Source organism: Pleurodeles waltl, chromosome 12 (genome assembly GCF_031143425.1).
Source record: "Pleurodeles waltl isolate 20211129_DDA chromosome 12, aPleWal1.hap1.20221129, whole genome shotgun sequence".
NCBI classification, from domain to species: Eukaryota; Metazoa; Chordata; class Amphibia; order Caudata; family Salamandridae; genus Pleurodeles; species Pleurodeles waltl.
The window spans coordinates 655643082-655655672 of NC_090451.1; the positions used below are offsets into that span (position 1 = coordinate 655643082).

Here is a 12591-nt window from a genome sequence, read left to right on the forward strand (position 1 = left end):
ATTTGGGGGTACCAGTGCTTTAAAGCATGGTGGTTTTTGCAGTTGATTACTTACATATAATAAATACAGTTAGTGTGATTCTCCAAGAAGCCCATACCATGGACTGGGGTGTTCCTTATCATTTGGGGTTCTCAGTGTTGTTTTTGCATTTTTAGGCCTCATCACCAGTATTGTGATCTCAATGGACGACCGCTTCCTGTTCCTCAGCAACTGGCTGCATGGGGATGTGCGTCAGTATGATATAAGCAACACCAGCAAGCCTAAGCTGGTGGGACAGGTGAGCACCCCTCTTGTTCCACTGCTGGTACTAACTTCCAGGTCAGTTGTTTCAGACTGGGTTGGTCTGGAGACAAGTCAACTGGGGGGGTTACTTGAGACTTTGAAAAACTTTAGGGTTGTGGGGAGAGATAGCCACATGAGCGTTTAACCTACCTCCGATGGTGGGGTACGGCCACAGTCACGTAAGGCACACGCAAGCATCTGAAAGGCTTGTATGGCTGACAAAGAGGCAGCTACATGTCAGGACATTATCCTGCTCTGAATGTTTAAAAGATTAGGACATAATCAGTTTGTGTCCTTGTGCCTATTTTAGAGGAAATTCAACTCACAACAAACCAATCAGGTGCTGCCAATCCTCAGCAGATGTGGTATTGGGTGTAGTTGGTTGTCACTCATCCATCTTATTTACATCCCTGGCGTATCCTAGAACCTGGTAATTGCTACCCACTCTCTCCTACATAAGAATCCAAGCTACATAATGAGTTATGCTCCCCTCATGTTCTTTCTTTCACAAACAGTAAATAATCTTGTTATCAACCATGATACAACTTAATGCCCCACATCAGCGTGGCCGTGAAAACATCCTGCTTCTACCTCAGAACGCTAGCCACATCTTGACACTTCCCCTCGTCGCATCCAGGAGGCCATTGCATGAGTGTTTACTCCATCAAACATTTTAATTCTCTGGACTGGTGCAGCCGCATAAAAACGTGAACACATTTATTTAGAACTTAGCTTATTTGGAACTTTTTTTTCTGAGGAAGGCTTCCTATAATCCTTGCGAACAGACTAGTTACTACCGAAGCCATCGAAAATCTCCTCATCTGGACTATCACGTGAATATCTGAAACGTACCCTTTTATTTTGGAGAGTAAAAAGATCACCAACATTCATCGAGTTTCAAGGTCGTTTTAAGCTCCAATTCTGATACTTTGAGAGAGCAAAACAACACGTCCTAAAGGTAGGAAAAAGTAGGAAGCTTGGCAATCTCCAGGTCTCTCACTGAGTGTGATCTGCTGGACGTTTAACTTGTGTAATAAAAGTTTGCACATATCTAGCATGTGTCTGCACTTGTCATAGGGAGCATCGATTTTTCCAAGAGAAGGCGTGACGTGACAAAACGACTAGAATCTCTTCTCTGCAGACCGAGTGCATGCCTAGTAAAAATAAAACACAGCAGTCACTTGAAGTTCTGGTTTCCACTCCCACCACTGTTCCCCTTAGACAAAACGCTGCTTGAAGGCAAGTGCCCAAAGATGATGCACAATAACTGAAATATACACAGTTATGATCTTGCGATGAAGCGAAGGCGGATTGAATGAAGTACAATAATTAAAGGGGACAGAGTTCATTGCAGCCCTGGTAGTTCAGTCATGCAACATCAGTTACACTTGCAGTTAGTCTCTCCCTCTCTCTTTCTCTCTCACTCTCCCTCTCCAGTTTGAGCCTCTGTTGTGGGTAACATTTGCCCTGTTCCAAGATGGCAATGCAACAGTTGCACAAAACAGGGAAAGTGGACTTGTTTGCACTAATGTGCAAAGCAGCATCATGTGGGGCAGCAGAAGCTAGTTTTCCACTAATGGGACTAAAACACCAAAGCAAGCAAGCGGTCTAGTATAAGCCTCAGTTTTTAAAATATCCATCTCACTTTCCAGACTACATTAGCAAGCAGTACATCAGTAATGAAAGCCTGTGGAAAGACCTAGTTTTTAAAGGATGCAGAAAAATAGCCCAGTGGACTACCTTTTAGGTGGCATCCCACAAAGACGGCTTCCCACTATTTTTTTAAAATTATTATGTAAAAAATGCGTTCTGGTACTTTGTTTGCAAGATCACACTTGGCAATTTACTATTTATTTATTTTTAGTAAACAAGGACCGAAACAGGGTGTGCTACAGCTGTCACCACTGAGGTTTCAAACACTGGCTTGTTCTTAAATAACCGGTTTCAGTGGTTGTGCAATGTCATTAACACAGATAACATATCTTACCTTGCACGTTTCTCACGAATATGAAAACGTGTTATGTAGATCTGATGGTAATGCAACTAATAACAATTTATATTCCATGCTCAGCAAATTTAAATGACTCCTCATGCTTAAATAATGTTTACTTGTTACAGAGTCATCTCGGTTTCATCATATTTATCAGGTCTAACCAGATCAAGCAGATATTAAAAAAATATAACAATTTATATCTTTACATAACAAGGTGAAATGAATTAAGCTATGCATAAACCTCCACATGGCAGCATTTGAAACAAAATTGGAACTAACCAATAGCTTTTAGCTGTGGTTCTCATGTAAAACACGACTCAATAGCCCTGGCAGTGCATTCTGATCAATGCGTTCCATCTTTTGCAAATCTGCAGTTTATAAAGTGAAGCAAAGCTTGATAACTACTCATTTTTTTCATTTTGTCATTTTCTTAGCTTGATAACTATTCATTGCTTCCAGTCTTTCAATTTCTTAGCCCCACACAAAGGTGAACCCTCTGTTTTAGGAGCTGAACAGAGATACGAGCAACCTGCAGAGATCTTTGTGTGCACAGCATTTTTCAGGGCATATTACAATGGCATGATAACTCTGGGGGTTAATGTACTTGAAAGATCTGGGATTTGTCTAGTCACAGTTTTGACTCATTGTATAATAGCATAGATGTTAAATGTCCCTGATGCAAAGTGGTAAAGTGTTAAACTTTGTCAAAGCATAGGATTGTGGGCTGGAAAGATACCCATGCAGTATAAACCTAAGCCTGAAATCACAAAACTCCCTTGCACTACGGTGCAAGGGTGTGTGCATTAGCATAAGACGGCCTAAGGTTTGCCAGCAGTAGGAGAGCAAGAGCACAGTATCTTGGTAGATATTGTGCTGTTGTGATCTCTCCTTTTCATGCAACGCATCACATCACATCAACTTTGGTTACTGTGTATCATAAAAATGTAGGTAGTTTGCCCATTCATTTCTCTAGACCAAGCACTCTTCCCGTATAATGCCTACCAGTGTGGATGACATGTGACTCCTTGCATTCCTCATTGTCTTAAGTAACATTTCCTATGCATTGATTTGCACACGTGTGACTCACTGTCTCTCTATAAAATGTTTTTGTGTCAAGTGCTTTGAGTAGCGCTATAAAATAAATTAATGGACGAGAAGAGCTAAGGAGAGATTAGGGGCACCGTTGGCGGGTGGTAGTGAGACAGTCCGTGAAGGAGGTCATTTCGGTGGCACCAACAAAGATTGTCATACCAGGCGCCACCAGCGCTAAAGCCATCTCTGAGTCATCTCTCTCTGATACACAGCCATTGGCCCTGGAACCTTAGCATTTGGCCCTGGCAACCTCCGTTTTGGCAGCTCTCAAAACAGGACTGGCTCTCACTAACAGCCTTAAATGATGTTTAAAAATCAATGCATTTAATTGATGAACAGTATGTAAAGTACCCCCATATGAGGCAATATTGGATGATTCTCATTTATACGAATAGATGAGTTTTGTACATCTAACAAGGAATTGATGCACCCTTGAAAATTCATAAGCCAGGTACTAAATGAATGATTCTTTCTGAAATTTTTAAAATATGTGGTAGGGAAAACCAGGCCACAACATTTATCTGATGTTCACGTTCTCATTTGACTATAACTGTTTAAAACGTTTTTGTTAAATGTATATAGAACATAAATACTGGCAAAATGAGTGAGGTCTGCATGCATACGATAACTAAATAATTTGTGGTGAATGAAGGTGTTTTTGTTTTGAACCTATATCTGCGGGAGCACTGAATGCACTAGTGCTAATCTTGGATGGCTCTTGTAGCATGATGGACCATAGCTGCTTATGCAGAGGAGTCATTGTGAGATGTACAGAGAAGGTATAGTTCTTTTACATGGTCTAATTGGGAGTTTGTGCATTGCAGGTCTGGATGGGAGCCGGCATTGCAAAAGGAGGACCAGTCACTGTGGTGCACGACGAGGATCTTAAGTGCCAACCAGAGCCACTCATACTGAAAGTGAGCGACAACAATTTACCTTATTGATTTTTGTCTGCTTCTAAACAGTTTTACTCTTAATTCTTCCCAATGACTTCCTCCTGATTGAGGCAACCAACACCCTCCACATCTAATAAACACATTGATATAACTGAAGGAATGGGTCTACTGATAAGTGGAATTACGACGCTTTGGGTGTAAGATTTATTACCACTAAGTGATCGTGGAAAATAACAATATATCCAAAGAGGTGGAAGCTCAAGGTCTTGCAAAAGTATGGCTAGAAATATCTTGCAAACCTCATGGAAAGTTGCTAGTAATACTGTACAAGCTCTATTGAGCATTTCATTATTTTCATGGCTTTGACATGGTATCCACGACCTTAGATCATTTTAACAAGATCGGCCATCTTGGAATAATTTATTCCTCTTAATCAGAATAAATTAAAGGCTCCAAATGTTCTAAAAAATGGTTTACTTAGTCTGGAGTACTGAGGAAATGTCATCTCACTCTAAGGGAAGTGAAGTTTCTCCAATGGGATGGAAGTCACCAGAGCTTATAGGGACCATCTGAAGTTAAACAAGAAAGTACTTTATTTTGTCAAGTCTTTTTACCTTGGTCTATTCTAAGTTAGAAAAACTCTATTAAACATGTCTTCTCTATTTTAAAGTAATGGTGTTTCCTCACCTTTCCCATTTTCCACAGGCTTCACGACAATGTTATGATAAATTAGCTATGTTTTGTACTACCAAGATTATCAAGATTTACTCTGGTTTCAGGAACTCGATTTACTTTTTGAGTGTTAATTTATCTCCATTGGATCATTTGGTGGTTTGGTCAACATTTGCCATGAGCAGTTAGGAAGATGTGGGATTTACATGATTCATTTAAAATTGTTTTTTCCAGATGACCATGCCTTGTTTCCTTTCTACAAGCATGCTCTCCATTTCTACTATCACCAGTTATGAACATAATCACTTACGTTCGACAGGTTTCATTCCTGCAGAACGCAAATGCAGCATTGATAAATGTTTGTTACAAATAAAAGTGATTCTAGATCCAGAGATGATAGGAAATTATAGTCTATTTACTCTTCTACCTGCCCTGAGTACAATGGTGGAGTGTGTTTTAGCCAAGCAATTGTCTGTGTGGAGGAATCAAATTGTCCGGGTCCATGTCGTCTGACTTTCCTTCCAGGTAGAGGTACTGAAACAGCACTTGCAGTTGGCTTGACTTAATTAAACTTAATTGTTGACCAGGGAAACCCGGCTGCGCTTATATTGCTGAATTTGTCCACACGGTTTGATACCATGGACCATGACATCTTATTGCACAGTCTTTAGGAGGTAGTATTTAATGGCCTTATTCTAGCTTGGTTTGATTCTTTTTCTAAAGAGCCCGCTCTTCCTCTCATTCTTTCACATGCACAGGTTGTTGGTTGTGGTTCTCATAGGGTTTCTCTTCATAGCCCAGGTTACAGCTTATTAGATCATTTGGCTGTTCTGACATCTCATACACTGATCACATCCATTTGATTGATCATCTTGGCCAGTTAACACATGATAATAATGCCAATGTGAAGAGTTGTCTTTCTGCTGTCAAAATTGGATGGAGCACAACTTCCTCCAGTTGAACACCAGAAAAACTGAGATGTTACTGTTTGGCGATATCAAGAGATGGTTTAACTCCTTTTGACCTAGCATTTTAGGGCACCCTTTTCCCCCTACAAACAAGGTTAAATCTCTGAGCACAGTTTGAGATTCTCATTTATCTTTGGAAGCCTAGATTTAAAACAGTTTCATTTGCATGTTCTTCTAAATGGGAATGTTTAAAAAACATATTATCTTTATTCTTCGCACACTATCATGAGCAGGCTGTATCTGCACACATACATTCCAGAGTGGATTTTTGCAACATTCCTTATCTTGGGCTTCCTACTACATCTCTGATGCATCTACATAGTACTCTGGTTCTTAACCTTTGGGTTAGGGAAATTTGAACGTGTTTTGCAGGCCCATTTTTCAGTACATTAGCTCCTTGTTAAAATAAATGTTGTCTTTAAAAATGTGTCTCATGCAAAAGTTTTTTGTGGCATAGAGAAATATGCACTTGCACTATGCTCTAACAATTATAAGCTATTGTGGGGCCTTTGCTGTCGTGCACAGTTAAGGTTTATCATACAATGAGTCAAGAAACTAGAGCAGGTGGGGGTCCTCTCTCCGTTCTTGGTCTAAAGTATTGTTAAGATCTTCAAGAGGGATTAAAGCAATCTCAGACCGTGCTCTGCTAGACCGAACAGTCTGTTAATTTGCTAACCTACTCTCAATACCATTCTTTTGTTGTCACAGGGCCAAGATGTCTTGTTGGTGAAAGTTGTGTTTAATACATTATCTTAATTCATACAATATTTCACAACCCCCTCTAAATTTCCACTAGTATTTATGCAGGTATGTGGTACTTCTATAGCGCAAACCTAGCCAAAAGGCAGTAGAGCGCTGTACAGTGTCAAAGACCAGCATGAAATCAATGAGTGATGGAAGAGGTAGCAGGTTTGTGGACATTTAATATATTGCGATGTGTTGTATTCAGGGGTGCATCTACAACTCTTTTCTAAACTGAAGCAGCATTGGACCACTCCTGATGGATGCAGGGGTGTTGTTGGAGATCCTGGGTGTATTGATGGAAAAGGTCTGCTGCCTTGAATTTTCATTTTAAACATCTTAGTCTTCAGTCTGATGTTGTCCTGGCTGGGGGTATGCCAAAAAGCATTGGAGACGGTGAGCTTGTCTGCAAGATAAGCAGGGGTGTCTGTTGTGATGGCTTTGTAATTGATGCAGCTAGTTGTGAATATGGTGCAAGCTAGAAAGGAGGGACAATGGAGTTCCATCAGGATGGGGGGTGACATGATCATATTACTTCCAACACTGGATGAGACATGCTGCAGCTTGGAGGATAACCTTTAGGGGTGTCAGTGTGGTGGAGTGTGCAGATGCAAGAGTACAGTGGCTAGAAGAAGTTGCTTTATGGGAGAAGCAGTTTCATTTTTTTTTTTTTAGTACAGAGAACTGATACCAGGCAGTCGTTGTGTTTTTTGGTAAAGCATTCCTTGAGTGTGAGCTTGGTGTCCAGCATGAATGTGAGTGATGCAGCATTCAGTGAACGTTCCAGATTGAAGCTGACTAGGTTCATGTTATTGAGCTACGTTTGTTCTGTTTCTTGTTCTTGGCAAATACCAGAAATTCAGTTTTAGTTGGGTTAAGCTTCAAGTAGGCGCTGGACATTCAGCTCAGGATGATGCACAGGCAGTGTTGGAGGCACTGAGTACATGACGCAGAGGAGACTTTCAAGTAGTGTTGTGTATCGTCACCATATTGGTGAATCTTTATGCTGTTGTCGGCTTCCTGTGGAGGTCAAAGATGACATGACTATGTGGAACCCTGGTTGACTCTTCAGATGATGGGGATCTCTTGCGACCCAAAGGTGCCTGTCTGAACAAAATGAGGCTGGAGGAAAATCCAATTCAGAGCTCCAGGGTGCTTATGATGGTGGGATGCTCAGCGTGTCGAAGGCAGCTAAGAGCTCCAGCAATATTAGGAGGCAGGTACTGAATTTTCTATGATGTGGGAGTTAGTGCTTTGCTTGCTGAAGCGTGATCTGAAGAAACACTGATGGCCTTGTAGGGGAGAGTTAGCATTCATTTAATCTTAAGTGTTGAACATAAACTGATTTTTCACTGATCTTGAGATTGAATGGTAGGTAAATGATGGGCCAGTAGTTAGTGAGATTTCTTTAGGAGTAAGAGCTTCTGGGAAGATTCCTTGAGTGAGCGAGGCATTGACAGTGGCAAGTAGGGGGTGAGAGAGCAACCCCATAGAGAGCTTTGATGAAGGAAAGGGTATGCACTCACCTTCATAAGGAGCGGCTTTGGGAGAGTTGATTATGTTAGTGAGATCTTCAAGAGATACGACTTTAAAGGATGACCATTGCTGGATTCTACAGGAAGGGTTGTCTATAAGAGAAGAAGCAGGCTTTGTGTTGTTGATGTGCTATGTGTGCTTCTGTATTTTCTAACTAAAGAGGAGGTTGATTGCATTCCATTTTTTGGATGGTCCAATAGGTGGTTTATGCAGTACTTAATTGTTTTGAAAAGCATTATGCTTATATTGGCAGCTTAATTGATGTGTTGGTACAGTACTTTGTTTTGGCTAATGTGATGAGCTAGCTGCATGTTGGGTAAAGGGACTTTGGTATCTTGAGGTCATCTGGAGTTTTTCTTCGGATTAATTTTTTTGTCACCATGGACTTTAGAACACTAAGCTGCTGAAGACCTTGACTTGCACTTGAGTTTATTAATTCTGGCAGGAATGTGTTTCATTATGGGTAGAGGACTAGATGCGTATATTAGGGATGAAAGAATGGTGTCTCCCATGAGTTAGCGATTTCACTAAGATTGCAACCTATCCTGCGAGCACAACTTCTGGCCCTCCCGATCTATGAATTTTGTTTAGAATGGGCCGGTCCACTGAGGAGCATGTCTTGTAGATTCGGCGATTACAAAAGAGAGTACATGGTACTTCTGGAGCTTTTATCTGCATGTTACACTTTATTAAAAGCGATGTTTAGGGCAAATGGTGTTATACCTGCAAGGCCGCATTGTAATTTTTTATGACAACCTCTGTTCCCAGGTACTTGGCTTGTGTTGGCAAATTTGTTAACAAGATCTTTATTTCAATCTCAGAGCGAAGGACCCAATTGTGCCGACTACTCCCATTGTTGTAGCACTGTTTTAAAGCGAATTACTTGTTTTTAGAAAGTAATGTTTTAATGCTCAGACATTCTTACGTTGAGCTTTTAACTATCGTTATTTTATGGCTTATTGTGTGCACTTGTATCACTTTTAATGAATTGACACAAATAAACGTATTCCGCTAAGATTGCAACCAATCCAGGTTTGAACCAAAGCTCCTAGGTGTGTATTGAATTGTTTAGGTGAGTTGAAAGAGATGCCTGATATTCCTTTCAAGATGAGTCTCTCCATGACCAAACTTCTGTCACTGACCTTCCTTCTAAAATTCCCTATAGATGTTCAAAATACGTAACGGCTCTTCTATCACTTACCTACGAGGTAATGAGATACCCTGCATAATAACCAGCCCTCAACTACTGCTAAAATATTCAGCCACAATTTTTCCATTCAGTTGATTCTATAGCCTCTGTCTCATACACGGCACACACTAATCCTATAAGGCACTCTCTAATCCAAATAAATCCAATAGAGAAATTTGGAGGGAGTCCCCTTCCTTGAACACCTGTTCAGCGTCCAAACAAAATGCTTCCCACAGACTTGAATAGGGTCCCCTGCTCAGAAAACCTTCCTCGCCCTCCCAAAATATTTCCATCAGGATTCTTGCTTAGCTCTTGGGCCAGTAAGCATTGCATGTGTCATTGAATATCTAATCTGATTGTTTGTAACAGAAAATAAAATACTATAAAATTGGCTATTGCGCATCTTTGGTGGCACCACATGACAGGATGCTGCCCGTATGGCGACTCCTTTTAGTCAAATGTTCCAGGTTGCTATTGGTATAATCAGAATACTACTTATCCTACTCCAACAGCTTGTTGTGCTCTTAGTTGTTATATTATGTTTATTGGTATAGTGCACTAATAACCTGTGAGTTTTCCAGGCACTTTGCAGGTGGGAAAGCTTCTGTCTCGCTGGTGAGTTTATTCGAAGAGCCAGGTGTTCAGCTTCTTGCTGAGTTTGAGAACAGAAGAAGAGGCACTGATGTGGTGTGGGAGGTCGTTCCATGCTTTGGGGGAGATATAAGAGAAAGCGTGACTTCCGGCTTTGGTTTTGTGGATGCAGGGTACACGTGCCAGTGAGAGTCTGGTTGAGCATTGGAGCCTGGGAGGTAGGTGCAAGTGTAGGCAGCTGTTGAGGAAGGCTAAGTCTGTGCTGCATAGTGCTTAGTGAATATATGAGAAGTTTGATTTGGGGAGCCAGTGAAGTTCTCTGAGGTGTGGTGTGATGTGTGGGTTGAAGATAAGTGTTGCTGCTGCGTTTTGGTTGATTTGGAGTCTGTTCAAGAGCTTCGCTTCGTGGTGATTCCAGTGTAGGTAGAGTGTGTTGCCATGGTCAATTTTGCTGGTATCTTAGGCATTTTTAACCATTTTCCTAGTGTTTACTGATAGTGTCTTGAAGATCTTTCGCAGCATCCTCAGAGTGTAGAAGCAGGTGAAGGTTACCACATTTACCCGGGTTGTCAAGTTGAGCTTGTCATCCAGGATGATTGCTAAATTTCTGGTGTGGGTTATGTGGGGCAGAGGTCTGATGGTCAGCAGATAGAGTCCCAAGCAGAGATTTTTCATCCGAAGATCACCACTTCAGCTTTGTCTGTGTTGAGTTTGAGGTAGTTGGATCTCATCCAGGTGGCTACTGAGGTCATGGAGGTGGTGAAATTGTTTTTTGTTGTTGGGATCTTGTCTAACAGAGAGGGAGTATTATTTGGATGCCTCCTGCTTAGGAAAGTATGTTAATGCCATGTGATATGATGAGTTCAGCCAGAGGAATCATGTAAAAGTTGGATTATTTGTGTCATTTCTGCTGTTTAGTTATGCCAGTTGCACAACTCAACCATTCATGCAGTGTTGCCCAGAAATACATTTGCTGAATCTCAGCAGTTCCCAGTTTGTCAAATATGGCTGTACTTTTGGTCTTGTACTGCCATGCTGTACTCAAACACCACTATGGTGCCACTCAGTGATGCCTCTGTTCAATTATGTCCATGATTCTCTTTAATTAATTACATGGATCAGCTTTCTTATACCCTAGTTTCTTAATTGTGCACGGGGTTCTGCAGAAATATGTAATTGACACTTTTTAATTTGGTCTTCGAGCTCCTTTGGAATATTATGGCTTTGATTTTCCAGAATTGTGCTATGTTTATGTTCAATTGTGCCTGAGGTCTGCTCTGTCATATCTGTGTTTCGCTCAGTAATGCGGTCAATTTCTTTCCATAACACCCTAGTTCTGCTCATTAGTGGTTCTACTCAGCGATGTACTTTTCATGACTAATTATGCTCTGTGTCTGTCCATGTATGCCCTGACTGTAATTAATCATGGTTTGTGGGCTTAGTGCTAGTATAAATTCCATCGCAAACTCGGATTTATGGAAACAGCCAGAAACTCTAATCCGACACCTGGCATGTATAAATAGATGAGGTATTGAGTCTGTTTAGGGGAGGCACAGTGGGTAAGATTTAAGGTCATTTATTGCATTGCTGCTAAAGAGCTCTATCCCCCTCTCTGTTTGGAATTGTGGACTCCTGGAGGCTGCACTGGCTATTCCACTCTATTAATGGGGTTATGACCAAACCCACATAACCTTCACGAGATGGAAGCCATTGCCCAGAACTCATCCCATAATGTATTGAAACAGATGAGCTTTTCATTTTAGTACCCCAGAAGACCTCAGACCCAACAACCAGCTGGTGCCTTGTTGGATCAGTCTGCCTAGATAGGTGAATGGTTCTGTTTAAGGCCTATTTATTTTTATTGCCACCGGACTGTTTCCTGTTGTTTAGTGATGATTTACCCAAGTTTTACCCTGTCATTGAATGCGTGCATATTTAATTCTTTTCAGGGTAAGAAGATCCAGGGGGGGCCACAGATGATCCAGCTCAGCTTTGATGGAAAGAGGCTGTATTGTACCACTTCTCTTTACAGTGCCTGGGACAAGCAGTTCTACCCAGACTTGGTCAAGTAAGAAATGCCACTTCTATTGTACTCTAGTATTGCTCACTGTTCTCAGTAAACTTTCTCTAAAATAGTAAATTGCAGAAGATAGGGTCTGAAATATGAAAATAATTATCAGTCACACACAAACCAAGGGTAGTGCAAAATGCTTTAAAGGTATGCAAAAACCATGCACATTGCTAGAAGCTACACTTCTCAAGTGTCCTAGTTCTGGTACAATTATGAGTGACTTCTAAAGGTGTGTTTTTGGAAGGAGACATAAGTCTAGGTAGTATGTTTTAACTTTTTAGTTTCATCAATTGTGGATTTTGTATACCCATTCTGTTGTCATATGCAGCGAGCTGCTTGTTATAGACTATTTGACGGTCTTCTTGGTGACTGCTACAGGCTTCGCTGACACTCATTACTTATAGGCCTTGAGAGTCAGCTTGATTTGTGAATAACTCTTGTTATCTCACTCTAGGATTCTAATAGCTCCAACATCTAAACTACCTACTGTGTTTTTTTGTGGCTTGCTACCAATATTACATATACTGAACAGTGTGTAAGGTCAGCCACCCAGAATGCAG

General features: G+C 41.0%; 1 protein-coding gene across 1 annotated transcript in view; it reads left to right on the forward strand.

Annotated features, from left to right (window-relative positions):
* Nucleotides 1–12591, forward strand: part of LOC138268570 (methanethiol oxidase-like) — a 52311-nt gene that overhangs the window by 34674 nt on the left and 5046 nt on the right. Inside the window, exons 9-11 of the mRNA XM_069218346.1 lie at nt 156–277; nt 4192–4284; nt 11910–12028. Coding sequence (XP_069074447.1) covers nt 156–277; nt 4192–4284; nt 11910–12028 — 334 coding nt within the window. The remainder of the gene's footprint in view (nt 1–155; nt 278–4191; nt 4285–11909; nt 12029–12591) is intronic.